The sequence below is a fragment of the Astyanax mexicanus genome, chromosome 20 (assembly GCF_023375975.1).
Source record: "Astyanax mexicanus isolate ESR-SI-001 chromosome 20, AstMex3_surface, whole genome shotgun sequence".
Taxonomy (NCBI): Eukaryota; Metazoa; Chordata; class Actinopteri; order Characiformes; family Acestrorhamphidae; genus Astyanax; species Astyanax mexicanus.
In genome coordinates this window covers 13,860,607-13,882,469 of record NC_064427.1, presented here as the reverse complement: position 1 = coordinate 13,882,469, position 21,863 = coordinate 13,860,607, and the positions used below count along the sequence as shown (strand labels likewise).

Genomic DNA, 21,863 nt, shown 5'->3' with positions numbered 1-21,863 from the left:
GTGGGCACAGGATTACATTTCTGGCAGGAAGCAATGTGTGTCTATTGGTTACCATAAATCAGAGCTACAGCCCATAACAAATGCAGTGCCCCAGGGCTCAATCCTGGGTCCAGTTTTATTTAATATTTTTATCAATGATCTTGCCACCTCTACCTTAGACTGCAAATTACATCTTTATGCAGATGATTCAATCTTATACTGCTCAGCAGACTCTGCACATGCTGCAATAGTAAAACTTCAACATTCTTTTAACACTACAGACTGCTCTATTTGAACTCAAGTTGGTTTTGAATTAAATAAAACCAAATTCATGCTGTTTTCCAGATTTCCAAATATTATTTTAAATTCTGGAAATATTACTATTCTGACAGGATCCACCATTGAACAAGTTAGCGAATATTAATATCTTGGCATCTGGCTCGATAAAAAACTCTTTTAAATCCCACATTAACAAACTCGCCATTAAGTGCAGACAAAAGCTTGGATTCCTTTATCAGAATAAATCCTGTTTACCCGTGCACGCCAGAAAAAGAATAGTGGAGGCAACCATACTAGCAAAAGCGTCTGCCAGTGCTCTCAAACCATCTACCATTCTGCTCTGAGATTTATTACTGGCGACCCTTACACTACTCACCACTGCACACTATCTGATAGAGTTGGTTGGTTCTCGCTAGCTGCACGAAGAGAATCTCATTGGCTAATTTTTATCTATAAAGTCATTCTCTGGGCATTTGCCATCTTATATATCTTCACTGATCTCACTTAATAATAATGCATATCAGACTCGCTCCAGTGCCTGGATCACCTGTCAGGTACTGAGAGTTTTTAGTGAACTGGGAAAATCTGCTTTTAGCTACAGAGCACCAGCGAGCTGGAATTCACTACAGGAAACGTTGAAGCTCAGCTCACTGGGATCACTGACCATTTTAAACTTTTAGTTTCTAATCACCATCAGAAAGCCTGTGACTGTTTTAAATTACCTTTTTTATTAGTTTATCTTTTTTTCTTATATGATTTATATATATATATATACCGTATTTTTCGGGCTATAAGGCGCACTTAAAATACTTATTTTTTCCCAAAAATCGTCATTGCGCCTTATAATGCAGTGCGCCTTGTGTATGGATTTTGCTTGTGTTTACTGACCTCGATTTTTATGTGGTACACGGCGCTCTGTTGTGCAGAATTCCTCACCCACGCCAGAAAAAGATCCCCCTCTTGGGCTAGCGCGCGGTTACCTTTGACTGCCGTACTGCCTCTCGGCTGTGGTTCAGGGTAGCTAGTTTCCACTGTAGCTCCGTGGCCAGAACAAGGTGCCGGTAAACTTTCCTTTCCACCCGTTCTGGGGTAATAGCACAAACTGTTTCTTTTTAGCGCCCACTTCTAAGTAAAGTTAACCTCTTAACACGCGCTGGCCCACCGGCGGGCCAGAAATATTTAATATTTCATAACTGGCTGTGTTTCTGAATAGTTATGAACAGTTACAGGTTCAATATAGACATCCAATATACCATTTTAAAGCTTAGAATCTCTGCTTTTGAGCTATTTAGCCTATTTAGCGGAATATCCTTTCAGAAAATAAACATTTAGGGCGAAATATGCCTTGGTTATGATTTTAATAATTCATAACTCTCATATTTGCGTTTATCGTTCGTCCATATTTCATCGAATGCGGTCATGTCATACACCATTCGAACCGTCTGGCTCTCCGGATTCCAGAACTGTGCTTTTACTGTAGGATGTATGTTTCATGAATTAGAGCTGCGTCAGAGCGCATGTTTCCAGTAATAAAAGGCTCTCCTTTTGTCCTGGGGTAACCTCCGGTCACTGCCGCCACCCCCCGAACACACACCCGCGCTCAGCCACAGGTCCTACCTTCAAAACGCGTCCAGACTAAAGAGAATCCATCAATCCAGTCTCCTGTAATCCACAGTTATATCCAAACAGCGCTGGAAATCACTTCATCCAGAAATGAAACTTATCCAATCTTTATCTCTGTTTTAAAACCGTTTTATTCACCGAATTCGGCACAACACGCTATTATAGTCAGAAGCCTCGCGGAGTAATGCGGTACTTGCTGTGCTTCAACATAATATTATGGTCTGTCGGAGCGTTGCGGCTACCGTTGTCAGGAGCCTCGCGGAGTAATACGTACTTGCTGTGCTTCAACGTAATATTATGGTCTGTCGGAGCGTTGCGGCTACCGTTGTCAGGAGCGTCGCGGAGTAATACGTACTTGCTGTGCTTCAACATAATATTATGGTCTGTCGGAGCGTTGCGGCTACCGTTGTCAGGAGCGTCGTGGAGTAATACGGTACTTGCTGTGCTTCAACATAATATTATGGTCTGTCGGAGCGTTGCGGCTACCGTTGTCAGGAGCGTCGCGGAGTAATACGTACTTGCTGTGCTTCAACATAATATTATGGTCTGTCGGAGCGTTGCGGCTACCGTTGTCAGGAGCGTCACGGAGTAATACGTACTTGCTGTGCTTGTTGATTTATTGCTCAGAGATGTTGTTATTTTTCACAGATATTGTGAAGGATTTATTGCTCAGAGTTATTGTTACTGATATAAATAAAGTTTCATTTAGTGCGCCTTATAATCCAGTGCGCCTTGTGTATGGACTAACACTAAAAATAGACCGTTCACTCATCGTGCGCCTTATAATACGGTGCGCCTTATAGTCCGAAAAATACGGTATATATTTTTTTCATTTATTTTATTAATTTTTTTTTTGGTTATTTATTATTACTTTTATTTTTTTATTTCATTTTAATGTTTTGTATTTTCATTCTTGTTCTTAGTACTATTATTCATTTAATCACTTAACATTTTTTATATTTTACTTTACTTTTACTATTATCTATTTACTTGTTTTATATTTTATACATTTTTTACTTTTTATGTCAAATTTGTTTTTATGGTATTTTAGAATTTTCTGTTTTACATATATATTTTTTATTAAATGTTGGTTTAAAATGCGTACTTGTTTTATTTATTTATTTATTTTACTATTTTATTTCTTATTATTTCTAAATTATCATTAAATGTGTTTAGTCCCTTTGAAGTTATAAAGGCTCAGCAACATTGTAAATGAGGGTCACCCTCAATGTTTCTTTCTGAGTGAAAATAAAGGTTGATTGATTGAAAAATATGTGAAACATGACCATGTTATTTTTTCTTTCAGAACTGCCTTCTTTGTTGCCTATTGTAGATGTGGCAGAGGCCTTACTTCATGTGCGGAATGGAGACTGGTTCCTGTGTCTCCTTGTCGCCAATGTCCCAGACAGTTTCAATGAAGGTAATTGAACTTTGATGTGCCTTGAATCTAGGATATTTTATAAATGGATGATTTTTTTTCAGTATAATTACTAACATGTAAAATTATATTTATTGTTTTCTGTGTGCATTTGCAAATTTGAAATAATCTGCAGAATAACAATTTAACATAGCGAGAGAAAGAGAGCGCGCGCATGTAACATAGCGAGAGAGAGAGAGAGCGCGCGCATGTAACATAGCGAGAGAGAGATGAATTAAACAGTGATTAAACAACATCAACTTATGCAGGTGTCCACTCAGGCTCACTCACCTGGTGGAGTGAAAATCACGCTATGTTTCTGTTTCCGGAGGTGTCATAAAGCAAGGATGTAACAGATGTAGGGCCCTAGAAGAGAGGCACCCTAGAACATCTCTGTGATGCACTTGTTTTCACGGTCCGGTAAACATTTTTATTGTAATTAAATACGAAATGCAAGATATTATTTGTCTGTTTTAATAAGAAACATTTTTAATTAAATTTAATAATATTTTTATTTTATTTAATCATTCTCATATTTATAATACCTAATACAGATAAGAGTGAATAAATAATACATATATTAAATATATATATGTGTGTGTGTATATATATATATATATATATGATCACAAAATCAAACCAACATCCTTAGAGCGCGTTTCAGAAAAAAAGTATCAGAACTGAAAGGGGTTGAGCGTGAGCTGGAGTGTGAATCAGAGGAAAATTACCTAGTGTGTGTTTGTGTGTGTGCGCGCGTGTGAGCGTGTATTGTATTATGCTGTTTTCAGTGTTTTAATTTTGTATTGTCTGTCTTGTGCATTCACATTTGAAGTTTTCAAGCAGCTAGATTAAACGTATATAATCAATTGTTTTTTATTTTAACGTGTATGATCTTGCGAGTTGTTCTTAATTTTATTTGGAAAAGGGTATTAACAAGTTTTAAAATGTCTTAATTTTCACTTGGTCAAACCTGTAGACACCCTGTGGAAGAATGTTGGCAGCAGTTTGTGTATTTCGGGCACAGACATTGTTTGTACCTGTATACTAGCTTCTTAGTTCCATCCCACAGTTGAACAAGGAACTGCAAGTTCCTTTGATCAAGGAGCTCCTTAAGTTTGAAGACTTGCACAGTGACGCTACAAACCATAACTCATGAATATGACCTGATCGGCTCTCAAAATATACTAAATTAGAGAAACTTTGGCTGAAAATTTGGTAATAAAACTACGATCAATTTTCTTACTCTAATGTCCATTCTCTTATCCAGTTTGTTTCCATTCTGACTATATTGTATCCCTCTTTTTTCATTCTTTCTCTTTCCCATTCTTACTTCAGAGAAAGAAAGAGAGTAGTTTTATTTTGGGAACAAGTTGCTTTTGGAAATGTTAGCCTCTCTGACTTGCTCAACCAATGCATGAGCCTTATGCAGTTTTTCAGAGTATACACAATACCATGAGAGAAAAAAACAACTTATATCTTATATAACTTTTATATAACCAGTTTTGAGGACATGAATGAAAGAGGTTTAGAATGTGTATACCTGTTAATATTTGTTTTTCCCCCAGTGTGCCGCAGTCTTATAAAAAATGGTGAGCGGCAAGATGAGGAGAGTGTGGGAGGGAGACGCAGAACCGAAGCTCTTAGGCAGCTGTGTCAGATGAACCCATCTCAAGCACTGAACATCAGAGCTATGGTGGTGAGCTTCCTTTGCTGTGAAAAATTAGCTGCTTTACCACTAAAGTAGCATAAGGTGACCTCAGTTAAACACTGTCATGATCTCTCTCTTTTTCCCCTCAGATGGAGGAGTGTCACCTGCCAGGTTTGGGAGTGGCTCTAACACTAGACTATAAACCAGACAGTACAGATGAGGCAGTTAGTCCACTGGTGTCATATGTCAGTGGGTTGCTACTGGGCACCAATGGGAAAGTGCGCACCTGGTTCAGCATGTTTATTCGCAATGGGCAACAGGTGCATTTGTACATCTAAACTAATGCTATCCAGATCTGGGTGTATATTTGGTGGGTGTGTAATTTTGGCATGTTTGTCCCATTTGCACTGAAACAATAGATCTTTTTCTTTCTTTATTTCTTTCTTTTCTCTTGCTCTCTCCCTTTATCATTTTAGAGAAAGAGAGAGAGTAGTTCTGTATTGTGGCAGATGCGCAGACAGCTGCTTTTGGAGCTAGTGGCCATCCTACCTCGCTCACGCAGTACGCATGTGCCCAATGACTCAGAGCTGGGTTCTGAGATGGAGAGCACTTCAGGCTACTCAGGTCTGAGAGAGGAACACGTGGTGAAGGCCAGCGCTCTACTTAGACTCTACTGCGCTCTTATGGGCATTGCTGGACTTAGGTATTGCCAACTGTACAGTGACACTTTAAAAATGAATCTGTGTAAAAATTGCATATGTATGTGCTTTAGTGCTGGACGATATAACGATATCGATAATTTTTCCCTCGATGAAGATGATAAGCCTGTGCAATAGAATTCGATAAACATTCATTTCCATTTCCCGTCTAAGTAGTGCTGCAAACAGCCGCAGCACGTAATCACGCTGAACTGTGGGAAGAGACGGGCCGCACTGTTCAGCGCATTTTTAAGTAAATTTTAAGCACTAAATGTAATTAATTCAATTTATTTTAGGACGGCAAAAATGTGTATGTGGCGGGCGCGGGATTAAAAGAAGAGTTTTTTTGCAGAGTGGTAACAGGACAAAAACACCCTAAGAATGATGTCTAAATGACTTTCCTCTAATCTAATATAATTAATATGGTTTAAGAATATAAAATAATTTCTAAACAAACAAAATATTTAATATTGAGCTAATAGCCCAAGTGCAAAAATACAAAATCAGTAATATTGTGCACTGCACAATCATTAAACTGAAATAGCCGTAATGCAGCAGTGCTTCTGCTCTGCAAACACAGCGGGGAAGCCTAGTGTTAGGCAGCAGAAATTCCGCGGTCCGGGGGTCCGTGGACCCGGGGTCTGTTGAAAATTTTGCTGTGATTTAGTTAGTTTTTAATCAGTCTTTAAAAAAAAAAAAAAAACTAATATTTGAATATTCACTACCAATTACTGCCCAGTGTTGGGCACGTTACTTTGAAAAAGTAATTAGTTATAGTTACTAGTTACTTCTCCAAAAAAGTAACTGATTTACTAACGAAGTTACTCCACTATAAAAGTAATTAGTTACCAGTAAAAGTAACTATTGCGTTACTTCGCCCCATAAAAAAAATTAACAAAAGAACATAAATGATGTAATTACTATTATTATTACAAAATAAGAAACGAAAATAAACCCAAAATGTTGACAAAAACATAATCTAACGAATTTCAAAAAATAAGAAACGAAACACTACACAGGACCAAATAAAATTACTAAGACTTTTAATACTGAAAAGAAACGGAAAAACCAAATAGGCGTCTGGGGATACAAAATAAACAAACCAAACCACATTCAAAGGAAAAATGTATATATTAACAAAACAATAGAATGGACAAAAACAACAATCCATTAAAAAACTCATTTAAAACAATCACAGGCGTTTTGCAGAATAATGAAAGTGTAGGTTGGTTTCAGTTTCAAATCATGAAAACAGCTCACCAAAAACTCAAACTATCCTTAATATTTGACAATATTTGATTAACTTTACAGGTCCTCACTCATCTTAATTTATTTAACTAAACTGAGTTTTATATTATTATTATTATTATTATTATTATTATTTCTAGCCTCGCGCTGAATTTAGCGCCGCACTGAGAGAGAGAGAGAGAGAGAGAGAGGCGCAGCGCATTTTGCCTGATTTCTCTTGATTAATTATTTAGTAAATTTAATAAGATGAATTTTACTACACTTGTCCGACCTGATTTATTAAATTTTTTTTTATTTTTTAAGAAGAGAGATGTAATTCTGCACGCAATGCCACGCGCGCTACACCAAGCAACGCTTTGCGTGCCTGACATTTTAGAGAGCTGGACAAGATTTGAATTCATGAATTAATATATTTAATATTTTAATACATTCGCCCTGGTGATAAGAAACAAACGCTAACATATAGCTTTATATTTCTGTGTATTTCAAATGTTTTAAGTTTTATATAATTGACGGGCAGCACCAGACACCAGGGTGGCAATGTGCTTTATTTTTCAGATATAAAAGTGAAAGTAATAGCAAAGTTAAATAAAATAAATTTATGTTAAGTCAAAGTGCTTTTCACTTTTAATTTTCCATTTCATATTTTGGAGCGCAGGGTGATCAATCGCGGAAAGGGTTTTTTCCGCCGCCAAGATTTTTCTTAGGACGCTGCAAGGCGTAAAAATAGACTGTTGACGGGGTGTATGATGGCAACGTGCCATACATGGGGTGTATGATAGAGCCCTTTGTCTGTAAGCGCGAAGTTAATTCAGCTGCTAAAATAACTTGCAGTATCGGGGTGTCGGAAATGGTAAGGGCTTTATAGTTACAATCAGAGTAATTAGTTAGATTACTCGTTACTGAAAAAAAGTAACGGCGTTAGTAACGCTGTTTATTTTAAGGCCGTTACTATCATCACTGTTACTGCCTAATTATCTGGAGCTCAAAAAACACTATTCGGGCCAGCCATAATAATTATCGAGATACAGAAAAAAAATTGTGATAAAACTTTTGTCCATAACTCCCTTATTCTCTCACTAATGAGTAAAAACAAACCTTTTAAGTGTGAAAGAAAGTGATTTGATTTATATTGTGATGCATATCGATATCGACCATACCTGTCAAGTTTTAGATTTAAAAATAAGGGATATTTTCCTCTGTCCGCTTAAAGCCGTCCCACAAGCCCAACGAAGGTTCAGTATCTCTTATATTTTAAAACAGGTTTACAAAAAATCTAAAATAACCACATGTGAACCACTTACACACTACAGTTAGATTATCAGATTCTGAACATGTTGTGGACATTCCTACATATGTCATTCTTTTAATACAGCCAAATTAAAAAGCCTTTTCTATATCTTTTTTTACTTAAGATTTCATGTCTTTTTTGTAATAAATGCACTCTTTTATATGATATATTTTTTATTTATTTAATGTATTTAAAATTGAACAAAGAGTGCACAAATTCTGCAAAATGACTGTTGGTGACCTAAAAATGGTATTATGAGCTTTTACTAAAAGGACATGGACCAGATATATTCCATCAGTAAAAATTAGTCCTAAGGGGCCTACACAATAATTTTTAATTAATACTTCTTCCTTTTGATCACTCCACACCTGATCAGTTCAGTTAATGTCGGTCCTCTCCACATTTCTAGTTAAACTGAGTCACAAGCTGTAATTTTTTTTATTTTAAGACGTTTAATCTGTGTGTTTTATTTCGGAGTATTTTTAAGCAGCTATCAGAAAAATCTCATCACAGTTTCCATGATTAGACTACCGTTACCTTTCTTTTAGAAAAATCGCTGCATGTATGTTTTAACATCAGCAGCTCCAACTAGCTGCCTGAACTCACAGCGAGGAGGGCGGGGCTTCCCCACACTGACCCTCCTTGCAAGCTGATTGGCTGTTTCTCCTGAAAGGCGGGACTTTCTCCTTGAACCGGCTCCACGATTGGTTAAGAGACACAGAGCGGTCAGTGCCCTGTATCCTCAATAATATATATTTTTTTATTTTAATAAAATACGGGAAATTTACGGGAAAATACTAATACGGGAGGACAGCGGGAAAGAGGAGTAAAATACGGTAGTTTCCCGGCCAAAACGGGAGACTTGACAGGTATGATATCGACTGATATGGAAAACTATATCGTGATAAGATTTTTTTCCATATCGCCCAGCTCTAATGTGCTTACTATTTTAATGCAGTGAGTGTGATGGATGTACATTGTTGTATAGTCATGATCTCGATTCTCACACCTAGACCCACAGATGAGGAGGCTGAGCAACTTCTCCAGCTGATGACCAGTCGCCCCCCTGCTACTGCTGCTGGAGTACGCTTTGTCTCCCTGTCCTTCTGTAAATTACTTGCCTTCCCTACACTTGTTAGGTATTGTTTTCTTGCATGTGTACCTTTTGAATACTTAATATTAAATTGAAGCTTGTTTTTATAAATGAATATATTAAGAACCTTTTAATTAATTGTGGCATGTCTTTCTGCACACATACATTCTACATGACAACAATGACCATGGTTTTCATATTCACTGAAAATGATACACAGTGTTTTTCTGTCTGACCTTTATGTATTCTTAGTACTCCAGAACAAGAGCAACTGATGGTGATGTGGCTCAGCTGGATGATTAAGGAGGAAGAGTACTTTGAGAGGTAAAGCAATGTATCAATGGACTTTAATATATTTGTGTGATACAAATGCAAAAGTAAAAAAATAAAAAAGTGTTTCAAATATGACAAAGTGTAGAATTGGACTAGGCCTGTCGCGATAATTAGGTTACTGACTTTGTAAAATGTACGTGACTGCAATAACTCCTCTCGATATTGGCCTCTTCATTAATGTGCATGTATTTTAGCTCATTCACATTGTCTGATATTGGGGGACCCTGACAGGCTGACATGGCGTGTCAGTCTGTGTTATAGGCTTTTGACAGTAAATCTCATGCAGTGATTGCATGAACCAGGATCCTTCAGCGTTGCCTGGGCATGTCGCAGCCTCAAGATAAATGGCACATATCTGATGCGCATCCCTGATTGGTATTTTATTTCAGTGTGGGCTCAAAATCCTTACTGAGTTTTGTAAAAATAAAAATACCCAGAAAGTTTTGGAAAAGTCATGGAAATTTGTTACAAATCTTTGCGTTTCTGTTTATTGACTGAGAAATTAAATTTTGTAAAAAAAAAAAAAAAAAAAAAAACATATAATGTTTGAGCAAATCATTTACGTTTTTTTAGATTTTGAGCCTGTGATTTTATGACTATCCCTTACTTCAGTTTCTAGTTAATACCTTTACACAGTGTTCATATGGTTGCTTGAAATCCTGGAAAATGCTTGAATTTTAAAGTGCCGGAAATTTGGAGAAAGTGCTTGAAAATGTAGCTGCATTTAGTTTACAACAAATAACTATCTGACTAAATAAATTCGCCAAAAAAAATGCAGAGTGTAAAATATTATATACATATATATTTTATATAATTCGTTTGCGCCTCTACGTATGTGTGACAACAAATTTCGGTTCTTTCTCGTAATCCAAGAGAAGTTGGCTCACGAGGAACCAGCTCTTTTTGCCCCCAGATGTCACATAGTTTTACCACTTCTTTGTTTTGTTTTTTTTGTTTTTTATATGGACAGCAGGAAAGCTAGCTATGCTAAAAGCCAATTTTTGGATTTATTTAGTAATAATACATGTACAAAATGCTTTTAAGATAAATAGATCCCGGAACTGTTAACGCGGCGGCAGCGTCCCCCAACCAGTTGCTCTTTGGCCGGCGGCAGCCAGTGCCGGGAACAAGCCAATCTCCAGGGCTGTTTGCCCGGTGTCAGCGCCGTGGAGGAGCCAATCTCCGGGACTGTTTTCCCGTCGTCAGCGCTGTAAAACGAGACGATCTCCGGGGCTGTTTGCGCGGCGTCAGCGTTGTGAAACGAGACGATCTCCGGGGCTGTTTGCGCGGCGTCAGCGTTGTGAAACGAGACGATCTCCGGGGCTGTTTGCGCGGCGTCAGTGCCGTGGAGCGAGCCGATCTCCGGGGCTGTTTGCGCGGCGTCAGCGTTGTGAAACGAGACGATCTCCGGGGCTGTTTGCGCGGCGTCAGCGTTGTGAAACGAAACGATCTCTGGGGCTGTTTGCGCGGCGTCAGTGCCGTGGAGCGAGACAATCTCCGGGGCTATTTGCCCGGCGTCAGCGCCATGGAGCGAGCCGATCTCCAGGGTTGTTTGCCCAGCGTCAGCGTTATGAAACGAGACGATCTCTGGGGCTGTTTGCGCGGCGTGAGTGCCGTGGAGCGAGCCGATCTCCAGGGCTGTTTGCCCAGCGTCAGCGTTGTGGAGTGAGCCGATCTCCGGGACTGTTTGCGCGGCGTCAGCGTTGTGAAACGAGACGATCTCCGGGGCTGTTTGCTCGGCGTCAGCGCCGTGGAGCGAGCCGATCTCCGGGGCTGTTTGCCCGGCGTCAGCGCCGTGGAGCGAGCCGATCTCCGGGGCTGTTTGCCCAGCTCATGAGTAAAGCGGCTAAATTATCATTATTTCTGTAAGCTGGGAAACAGTTTTTTTTGTTAGTGTGTTTAGAGGAGAAGCACACTTAATCAGTGTAGCTGGGTTGATAAAAACACACTTGACGCACACTTCAATGTGTTTTAAGATGCACAAACAGGGCATAGATGCACGGACAGGACAATTTCCTAGCTCTGTTTTAGTTTCCCTAATATTAGTCTGAGATCTTTAATGTTTTCTCAGTGACTCTAAAAGCAGGTTATTTCTCTTCTCTACACAATTTTTTTGCCTAATTTTACTAGGCGATGAGCATATTAAACTTATAATGGCAAAAACGTTCAGTTATAAAAAGTCTCTATGACCAAATAAATCTCCTGTCATATTACATTTTTGTTCCAATAATTATAAAAGCAAAAAAAAAAAAAAAAGTTGGTTGCTTATAATACCATTATAACACCATTATTTTCCTGGATGCTGTTTAGTAGGATTACAAATACTGGCACTACAAATACACACAGTATCGGTATCGGCAGTGGGTATCGGCCAATACCATTTCCAGGGTTTGGAATGCGGAAGTAAAAAATAGCAGGGTAAACAGCGCGGGTAGAACGTACAGACAAAATGGAGCAGTAAAAAATAGCAAAAGCTGCTACTGCAGCAGCAGCGTGCCTTTCTGCTCAAACAGCAAAGGATAAACAACCAAACCTGACTAACCTGCTAACCGAGCCGAACGCTAACACTATGGAGCGAACGCTATCTCCTGGTGAGTAACTTTGGAACTCCTATATCAGTGTACACAATACAGATCTGAATACACGAGCCAGCTACATAAATAACCATCTAAATAATTAATTCTTGCCTGAGTAACAGTCTTAACCTCTTAACATGCCTTGGCCTGCTTGCGGGCCTGAAAAATATCATAATTAATATCTGGCTGTATTTATGAATAATTATAGGCTTAATATTAGGGCTGCGGCTATCGATTTTTTTTAGTAATCGAGTACTCTACTGAAAAATGTATTCGATTAATCGAATAATCAGATAAAACTTATTTGTTTGCTTAAAGAGTAATTAAAAATACACAAGAGAAAACAAGACTTTTCACTTAATAGTGAGTGACCAATTAATTTTCTTTTTTAGATAAGTTTTTTTTTTTTTTCCTGATTTTTCCCCATTTTTTCCCAATTTGGCTATCCAATTGTCCCACCCCTTTGTTTGTCCCCATCACCGGTGATGCCCGTGACCCTCGGAGGATGCGAACGAGCACACGCCTCCTCCGACACGTGTGAAGTCAATCAACCTTTTTTCGAGCTGCTGCAGATGAATCATTCAGGGGTGATAGCGTTCCGGCGCCGCGCCGGAAATCCGGCGTAGCGTGGCTCTATAAAAAAATATATATATATATATATAAATAAAATAAATAAATAAATAAATAGAGCCGGTTCAGGTATTAAGTCCCGCCTCTCAGTAGAAACTGCGGAGGAGCGGGGGAAGCCCCTCCCTTGCTGTGAGATTTAGCAGCGGGATCGGACGCAGCAGCTTCAGCTGATTTAAAAACAGATCTGGATATACGGAGATTTTTCTCAAAAAAAGATAACGGTAGGCTAAACACGTAAACTGTGATGATATGTTTCTGATAGCTGGTTAAAAATACACTTCTTGTATCAGCACACAGATTAAACCCACTGTGATTAATAAACTGCAGCTGTGTTAGTGAGTTAGCTTGATAGGGAGTCAAGGTTTTAGAAAATAAATAAACTATATATGTAATGTTCAACTTGCCCTGTACCTGATCAGCTAATCACTATTTCACATATTTCACTGTCGTTATTAGTTTAGGATTACAGGAGAAAATGAATATAGCTAATTAGCTAGAAGCCAGATGTAGTGGATAGTCAGAATTTAGTACAGTACTTTATGTTTGTAGTTTAAAGCAGTTTCTTAACCCTGATCACTGAACTAAAATTGTGTTTTCCACAATTCCACAATCATTTCACCTAGATTTTCACCTGATCTTGATTTTCACCTAGAGTGACAGCTGTCACAGTGAAAATGAAGCGGAGTTATGAAAGTGGTTGTGCTAAACGAAAGAAACGGGCAGAGAGCAAAAGAATCGCAGATGCACTGCCAAAATTCACCTCCTTTTTTACACCTCCTGAACCGATCAGTGTTTTTGGGGCCGATTCCGATCGCCGGTCGTCTTTCACCACGATGGGCCGATCGCCGATACCGATCTTGGGCGGGGCCAAATGCCACATTAATGCCACACAGGTGCCTGGCAAACCTGGCTGGTACAGATTCCCCTAATAACATCCACACCAAAGCAAACACTGGTAATTTACGCTGCTAGTAAATAAACACGAGTGTTACTGACCAAAATAAACGCTTTTTATGAGAGATATAAGTTCTGTGTAAATATTTATAAGACAATACGTGACAAAATCAGTTTTAATGACGTTAAATAAACATCACTGTGACAGCGCTAGTCGCAGTTTCACCGCAGTAAAGGACGAGGAGGTGAATCACTTATCTAACCAGCCTTTACTGATTTCTGCTCCAATAACCCTTTCAATAACCTCCAATAGCCTTTAATAGTCTTCAGTAGCCTTCAACAGTCTAACCTTGCAGCCGTGGTGTGTCCACTAAACTCCGTAGTTATAAACATCCTGAGGTTAGCAGCGCGCTAACTGACCTGTTTATAATGTAATCCGAGCAGTGCCTCCGTGACAACTGCTGCTGTTAGCTGCTTTGGCTGAAAGGTGAACTGTAGAGAGCTGTATTATCCGTTTTTAAAACCTTTTCCTACACAGATGAACTTAAAAAAAAAACGTGTAAAAAAAACGCTCCAGACTGGCTGAGCTGAGCTCTGTAGCCCGTGGCTGGGCTGTAGCTGTGACTGAGTAAAGACAGCGGGGGCTTGTGCTGCTGCAGCTCCGACTAGTGGTTGGATGAGGAACTGCAGCTTCTTGTAAGTGAGCAGTTTCACCGGTTTCACCAGTTTCATCCACACACACAGGGCCGCTGCTCTGCATACGCAGACAACGCAGCCAGCGTTAGGCCTCAACCATTTTGCAGTTGCAGGGAGCCAAATTGACTGAGAATGAAATGTGTTGAAATTATGACATTATTAAATTTAAAACCCAATGTGAATTATTTATGATACGCTCATCTTTTTTGTCTTTAAACATTGCATGGGGCACCTACTCTACTACTTAAAAGCGGCACGTTATTATTTTTGTGCATAATATAATGCCCCCACCCCTATTGCCTGAAATGGCACGGCTTGGTTTGCTCTGTTGGTTGTTGCCAGATGTGACATTTTCCAGTCAAATAAATAATCAAAAAATGCATGGAGGCGCTAAATCTTGCGCATGTTTAACCATTTTTAAAGTGTATGTGGCCATTCTATACAAAAACTTGTCCAGTGCAATATTTGTGTAAGTTAAAAACTTCCTGACCAGTTATGCTTAGGGCCTCCAAAACCTTAGCAGCGGCCCTGCACACACAGCTCTGATAAACTGCTTAACCCTAAACTCCTGAATCAGATCGGCTAAAATCATAAGAATATCTGCAGAACAGTGTTAATATGCAGAAGAATATACAGAACAGTGTTAATATGCAGTAGAATATGCAGGATCAGGGTTGAGAAACACTGCTGTAACCTGACTTCTGTTCATTTGTAGTTCACAGTAAGACCACATGTCCTGACGTTTATAAAAATCTCTATGAAACATAAAGTTACATTATTTTACACAAGGACACCATCTTAAGAAGAGCTCTCAGTAGAAAAAAAGAGTGGAGAAAATGTAAATATGAAAATGAAAACGTTATCTAAAATGTGTCACTTGACAATAAGGTTATACACAGACTATTAAATGTTTGAATAATGTGTCAACATTTATGCCTATGTTACGTCACATATGCAGTCTGTTGTCCCTCCCCAACAACCCCCCCCCCCCCCCCCCCCCCTTCCTCACCCTGTTGGAACAGGAAAAAAAAGTTCAGGCTCAGGATTTTTTTTCACTATCACCCCTGATCATTGCCTGAGCAGCATCACAGTGCGCTCGGAGAAAAGCACAGCGGCCAGGCTCCGATTCATCCGCTCTCAGACGCCTCGTGCCGCCCAGCGCCACCTTAAGTGTGATTGGGAGAGAGCGCCATCTACCCACCCCAGAGGGAGCAGAGCCAATTTTGCTCCCTCTGAGCACCGGCAGCTGATGGCAAAGCTGCATGAGGGGAGGTTCGAACCTGCGACCTCCCGCTCATAGTGACAGCGCATTAGACCGCTTTACCACTCGGCGCCCCATTTATTTAGATAAGTTATATTTTTAAATTCACAACATACATTTCCAAACTGCAAACACAAATAGAAATGAATAAAGAAATAGTAATAATTTCATAATTAGTACTTACTAAATTATTTTCAACAAGGATTTCTTGTATCAAAACTATAGGGAATTAATCAATAAAAAGGCATAAACATTTGCATTTTGTTGTGCATCTTAGCTTCTGAACAGCAGAGATGTTGCCAGTTCTTCTTACCAAGCTATTGACATTTTATTTATAAACTTCTCAGCGCTGTTCTTACTTACATAAAGCCTGTATTAAGTCCAGAATTGTCTGTTTTATAAACTAACCACACACATTCCTAATAATCAGCACTCCAGTGCTGTCGTTATGTTAAGGTACATTCATGTTACTCGTTGATATGTTATAAGTTTTTTATATATATATATATACTGTTTCCTGGCTTCAAAATCGCTCCACATATCAGTAGATCCATCAAACCAGGCACCTGTATTCCTCATTTAGGTCCAAAGAGTGCTTGATGAAATTTGAGCCAGAAAAATATTTTTGTTTTAAAGCAGTATTAAAACCGTATGCCTTCAGTTACTGCATTGTAACGTGCATTTGAGTGAAATCTGTCAGCCAATCAGGTGGCACGTTATGCAGAGAGAGAGGTTGGGACTCAAAACTCTGAAAGAGCAGAGAAATCTGCCGTAGGTGGGTAGGAGGCTCTTCAAGAAACACTGCACAATATCTTGTAATAAAAAATATAAATAGAAAATATGAAAAGTGCCTAATTTTTTTAAAACCATATTTTGATAATTACATGTTCAATTGAATAATTTTAAGTCGTCAACAGAAGCTCCTTGTCAATCATTATCTACTGCAGCCAATCATCTTAACAGATCTTTCAAAAAAAGGTGGAAACTGGGGAGCAACCAATCAGGTTATTATATCTTATTCAGGATAAGACAGTCGGTGTCAGTACTCTGTATCAGCAGATACCATGAAAGCTGGTATGGGTAAGGAAAAAGGGGTATCTGTGCATCCCTACTGTTTAGTTCTCCTGGCTAACTGTATGTGATTGATTTGAAACTCTTTCAAGTTTGTCTTTACTAAATAATTTGTGTTTTTATATTACTGTTTGGCTTTTTAAGCTGTAATGGCCATCCCATGCTCTCTTTTTTTTAGGGAAGCAGATTGGCTGTATATATATGCAAGTACATAGACAAGTAGTGATGGCGAAAAGGCAGAATTTAAACAGATGAAATTAAAGGAATTGATGTGAGATAAGACACAGCCTTCAGTCATTCCCTGTACTAGTTCTCGATATAAGTTAGGCTCAAAATGCCCAGTTTGCACACGACATTCACTGCTGGACTACCAAAGGATGAAGAAGTTGATGGCTCAAATTCAGAGTTATCTGATTTGCAGCCTTTCTTTTAAAAAAACGTTCCATTCTAGCTAGCTTAGCTCTGGTGGTGCATTGCATAGGGAAAAAACACTGTTTAAATGAGGTTATATGCAGTGTGTCCCAATTTAGGGGCTGCATCCTTCGGAGGCCGCAATCGAAGGCAGATTGTGTCACAGCTGCTCGACTAGTACACAGTCTCATTTCAGTTCTGTGTGTGGCCTCAGCATCCTTTAGAGTATTCTGCCTCTGAATTGGGATACACCCTAGTCACGTAAGGAAATGGGCATGTGTAATACATAATTATGATTCATAAGGTGTCCAGTGAGCTGCATTTTTCGTAACAGAATATTTTGACAGCACCCCCGATAAAGCCAGGCACCACCCTGGTTAAGAAACGCTGGTTTATAGAGTGTCTGCGTTGCTTAAATTAATTTTAGGTAAGATTTAGGACTACTATAATCAGTTTTTACATGGATTTATTGTCAATGTCTGCACTGATGTTTTAAAGATCTTATATTTAAGATGTTGGTAGTGAAGGCCTGTTAGCTTAGTTAGTTTGTTTAGGTATTGTGACATACCTAAATATGACACATACAGTGTGTGAACGTGTTTGCCCCTTGATGATTTGTTCTTTGCATGTTTGTCACTATTAAAGGTTTTATACCATCAAACAAACTTAAATATTAGTCAAAGACAACACTAGTAAACACAAAAAAACAATCCAAACCTATATGGCCCTGTGTGAAAAAGTGTTTGCCCCCTGAACCTGATAACTGGTTGGGCCACTGTTAGCAGCAACAACTGCAATCAAGTTACAGTAACTTGTAATGAGTCTTTCACATCTCTGTGGAAAAATGTTGGCCCACTTATCTTTACAGAATTGTTGTAATTTCACCACAGTGGAGGGTTTTGAGCATGAACCGCCTTTTTAAGGTCATGCCACAGCTTCTGAATAGGATTCATGTCGGAACAGAGGTGGACTTGCTGGTGTGTTTTGGATCATTGTCCTGCTGCAGAACCGAAGTTCGTTTCAGCTTGAGGTCACAAACCGATGGCCGGACATTCTCCTCCTTTTTGGTGGACAGCAGAATTCATGATTCCATTCATCACAGCAAGTCTTACAGGTCCTGTAGCAGCAAAACACCCCAAGACTATCAAAATACTACCACCACAATACTACCACCATATCTCAACTGTTTACTTATGGTGTCTTTGACTAATATTTAAATTTGTTTGATGATCAGAAACATTTAATAGTGACATACATTCACAAAAATAAGAAATCATGAAGGTGGCAAACACTCGTTTACACCTGTATTTGAAAGCAAATAGTTGTATTTTTAGGGAGTTCTTTTGTCATTATGTTCTGAAAACTCTATTGTCTAGGACAAAAATATTGTCCTCATGAAAATATGTAGAATTAATTTTCTCTAATAAAACTAATGTGTGTTGATCTCTGGTGTGTTAACGTGTTTTCGAAATTGAGATGTACATCACTTCTTAGATTGTCTAGTGCATCTCTCTCTCCCTAATGTTTTCTAGTGCTGCAGGTGTGTCTGCATCCTTTGGAGAGATGTTATTACTGGTTGCTATGTATTTCCATAGCAATCAGCTCAGTGCCATCATTGAGCTGGTCTGCTCCACATTGGGAATGAAGGTGAGCTTTTAGAATCTGTGTTGCAAAGCAGAGGTCTTGCACTGCACAGAATAAATAAAATAAAAATTAAGTAGTTTTAGCCAAGTTTCTTTGTATTGCTTTACAAAGTACACATGCAGATATGCAAAACAAAAGAGAAATACCTTTTGTTCAATGCCAGTTTATATATTGGAACAGGGCAAGCATTTAATTGCTTTATTTAGGCTTATGTTAAAGTCTGTAAAATAGTTTATTAAATTAGTTAGATAGTAAACCTTTAAATATTACCTGGCCTAGCTTAAAAATAGTTTTTTTCTCTGCTTTCTATTCCTTTACTGACAAACTTTTTTTTCTGTTTCAGATTGCCATTAAACCCAGCTCTCTGAACAAAATGAAGACTATCTTCACCCATGAAATCTTCACTGAGCAGGTACGTAAATGAATACTCAAATTGTTAAGTGCAAGGCTTCATTTTAAAACATATTTTGTTATTTACAGAGTATAAAAGGTTTGGTTATGAAATGCATTACTACAAATAATTTACACATTATTTAGATAGTTTTGTGCAATTTTAGACTAAAAAAAGTAAATGCAAAATAACTCTGTAAGGGGACAAATACACATTATGACTCGGATCTAAAGAAATTGTAGCACAAATGAGAAAACAATTGACATCTATCAGTTTGGAAACTGTCTGGGATGCTGTGGCTGTTCATGCTCAAAACCTCTCCAAAGTAGCTAGATTAAAACAATTTGGCAAAGAAGAGTGGGCAAAAATTCCTCCTTAGAGATGTGAATGACTCATAGCCACAAATGCTTGATGCAGTTTTTGCCGCCAAGTGTGGTACAAGCAAGTTAATGGGTTTTAAGGGGAAATACTTTGTCACATAGGGCCAGGTTGGTTTGAATTTGATTTTTTTTCCTTTCATAAATGAAATTATCTTCTAAAACTGCTTATTGCATTTACTCAGGTTATATTTGTCTGATATTAAAATGTTTGTTAATCAAATGTTGAGGTTTAAATCTTTGAATAATGGTTACATTGGTAAATACTGATAACCATAATGTGTAGTAAAGCTGTTCAAATACTCCTGTTGGAGTCCAAAGGCATTTGGCTAAATAGTGGAGTAGTTTTGGGTGAGATAGCTGCAGCCAGAAACATTTGGTTAGATGGTGGAAATCAGTTACTGCTGGCTAATACAACTGTACTACACAAGCATTACTGGAGCACAAAATAGAGAGAAAGGGTACCATGTCATTCTAGCGCTGAACCCCTGGCAAGCAGCCCCAGAGAGCTGGTTGTTGGAAAAAAAAATGTTGTTGTTGGCCTGCCACCCCCCATCCCCCCCCCCCCCCCCTCTTCGGAGGACTATTAATAACTTATTGTTTATTTATTTGATTATTTACACATTTCAATAGTCTCTTTTCTTGTTTTTTTTTTGTCTTTTGTGAGTATAGTTAAGGGAGTTTACAATTGCAGCGATTTGAAAGTAAGATACAGGAGAGGGTGCTGGGGGGGAAAGAAAGGAGGATAATTGGGGGAAGATGAGATAAAGGGGGAAAGAGAAATAGAAAAGAAGTTGGAAAGCAAGACTGATAAAGAGAAGAAGAAAAAAGAAAAGAAAAAAAATTATCTATTTGTTTGTTTGGATGACTAACCAGAGACATGAACGCGTGCTGATTTTGTCTGATTTTTTTGGTGTGTCTGTGTCTCTGTGTGTATGTATATGTAAGAGTATGTGTACGGGGTAGGGGTGGGAATCGTTTACTATCTCACGATTCGATTCGATTCCGATTTTGGGGGCCACGATTCGATTCAAAATCGATTTTTGATTCAAAACGATTTGAATTATAAAAATTTCTGCTTCTGGCTTATGAATCTTATTGAAAAAAAAACCCTCCATAATATACACTGGTCCTGGAGCAGGTAATGTGTTACAAAAACAATAAAATGTGCAGGAATGTGGGTCCTCAGTGACAGAGGAATCACTGGGATATCACAATGACGTTAATGAACAATAAATACATAAATAAATAACACTGCTTTATTACCAGGCTACTAGCGGTGGTGTGTAGGTGACGCTGCTGGGCTGATGTGATGATAGCAGTGGAGCGCTAAAGTTCAGGAGCAGCTGCTGATTAACTAGTTAATTTAAGGTCGTTGTATTTCTTCAGAAAGGGAGCAGGAGGTGGAGAAATTAATTCATATGGTCCATTCCTTAATTCCTCTGTGATGAGGAGCTGAAATTAGCTCTGATTAGCTTATTGTTATTTTTCCGTTCCGCCTTAAATGCTGCAGCCCGCAGCCACCTGTAGCGTTATTTAAGGTGGAACTGGAAAGTTAGCTAGTTAGCTAGCTAACAGTTACTGAAACTAACTACTAGCGATCTTTTTTATGCTTGTTATGAAGCATTCTGCCATAAAACATTGAAACTACACGTTAATCTAATGTAATATAGTGCTTGTTCTGCCATCTTACCGGTGATTCTCAAACACCTACGCTCTGTGTGTGTCTGGAAGATCTCTGTTTGAAAGGACAAGCGCTATCCCCAGGGTTGCCAGGTCCAACAAAAATACCCAGCCCAAAATCAGTCTAAAACCCGCCCCTCAGAATCGATTTTGGGACATTTTAAATCGATTCTGAATCGTAGTAAATGAGAATCAAGATTCTTATGTGAATCGATTTTTTGGCACACCTCTAGTACGGGGGGCTCTTTGTTAGCTATTGTTGGTCTTGTATTTTTTTTTTTTAATGTAATTTACTGTAGTGTTTGAATTAGAGGTCTCCGGGCTGAGTCTGATTAGGTGGTTTTGATTGGTTGTGAGAGTGTTTCTAGGGAACAGTGGTGGATGTTAATATTATTTTTGGTTTTCCAGTTCATGAGGAAAACCTAGCGACACCAGGAGGATTTCATTGTTTTCGGTAGTTGTGTTAGTAGTTGATGTGTCTCCTAATAGGCAGAGTGATGGTGATGGGTGGATATAAATGGTTAGGCCATGGGATAGTAGCGTGATGACTTCTTTCCAGAATTAGTTGATGGGTGTAAAGTGCCATAAAGCATGAATGTAATTATCACATGTGTTTTGAG

At 38.7% G+C, this 21,863-nt stretch overlaps 1 protein-coding gene across 4 annotated transcripts in view; it reads left to right on the top strand.

The window, feature by feature from the left end:
- The window catches only part of ints2 (integrator complex subunit 2), a 70,786-nt gene that overhangs the window by 4,279 nt on the left and 44,644 nt on the right, over positions 1-21,863 (top strand). For all 4 annotated transcript variants that reach the window (XM_049468483.1, XM_049468481.1, XM_049468482.1 and 1 more), the window contains exons 5-12: positions 3,188-3,301; positions 4,864-4,994; positions 5,096-5,266; positions 5,423-5,649; positions 9,197-9,322; positions 9,529-9,600; positions 18,681-18,795; positions 19,136-19,204. In XM_049468483.1, coding sequence (XP_049324440.1) covers positions 3,188-3,301; positions 4,864-4,994; positions 5,096-5,266; positions 5,423-5,649; positions 9,197-9,322; positions 9,529-9,600; positions 18,681-18,795; positions 19,136-19,204 — 1,025 coding nt within the window. The remainder of the gene's footprint in view (positions 1-3,187; positions 3,302-4,863; positions 4,995-5,095; positions 5,267-5,422; positions 5,650-9,196; positions 9,323-9,528; positions 9,601-18,680; positions 18,796-19,135; positions 19,205-21,863) is intronic.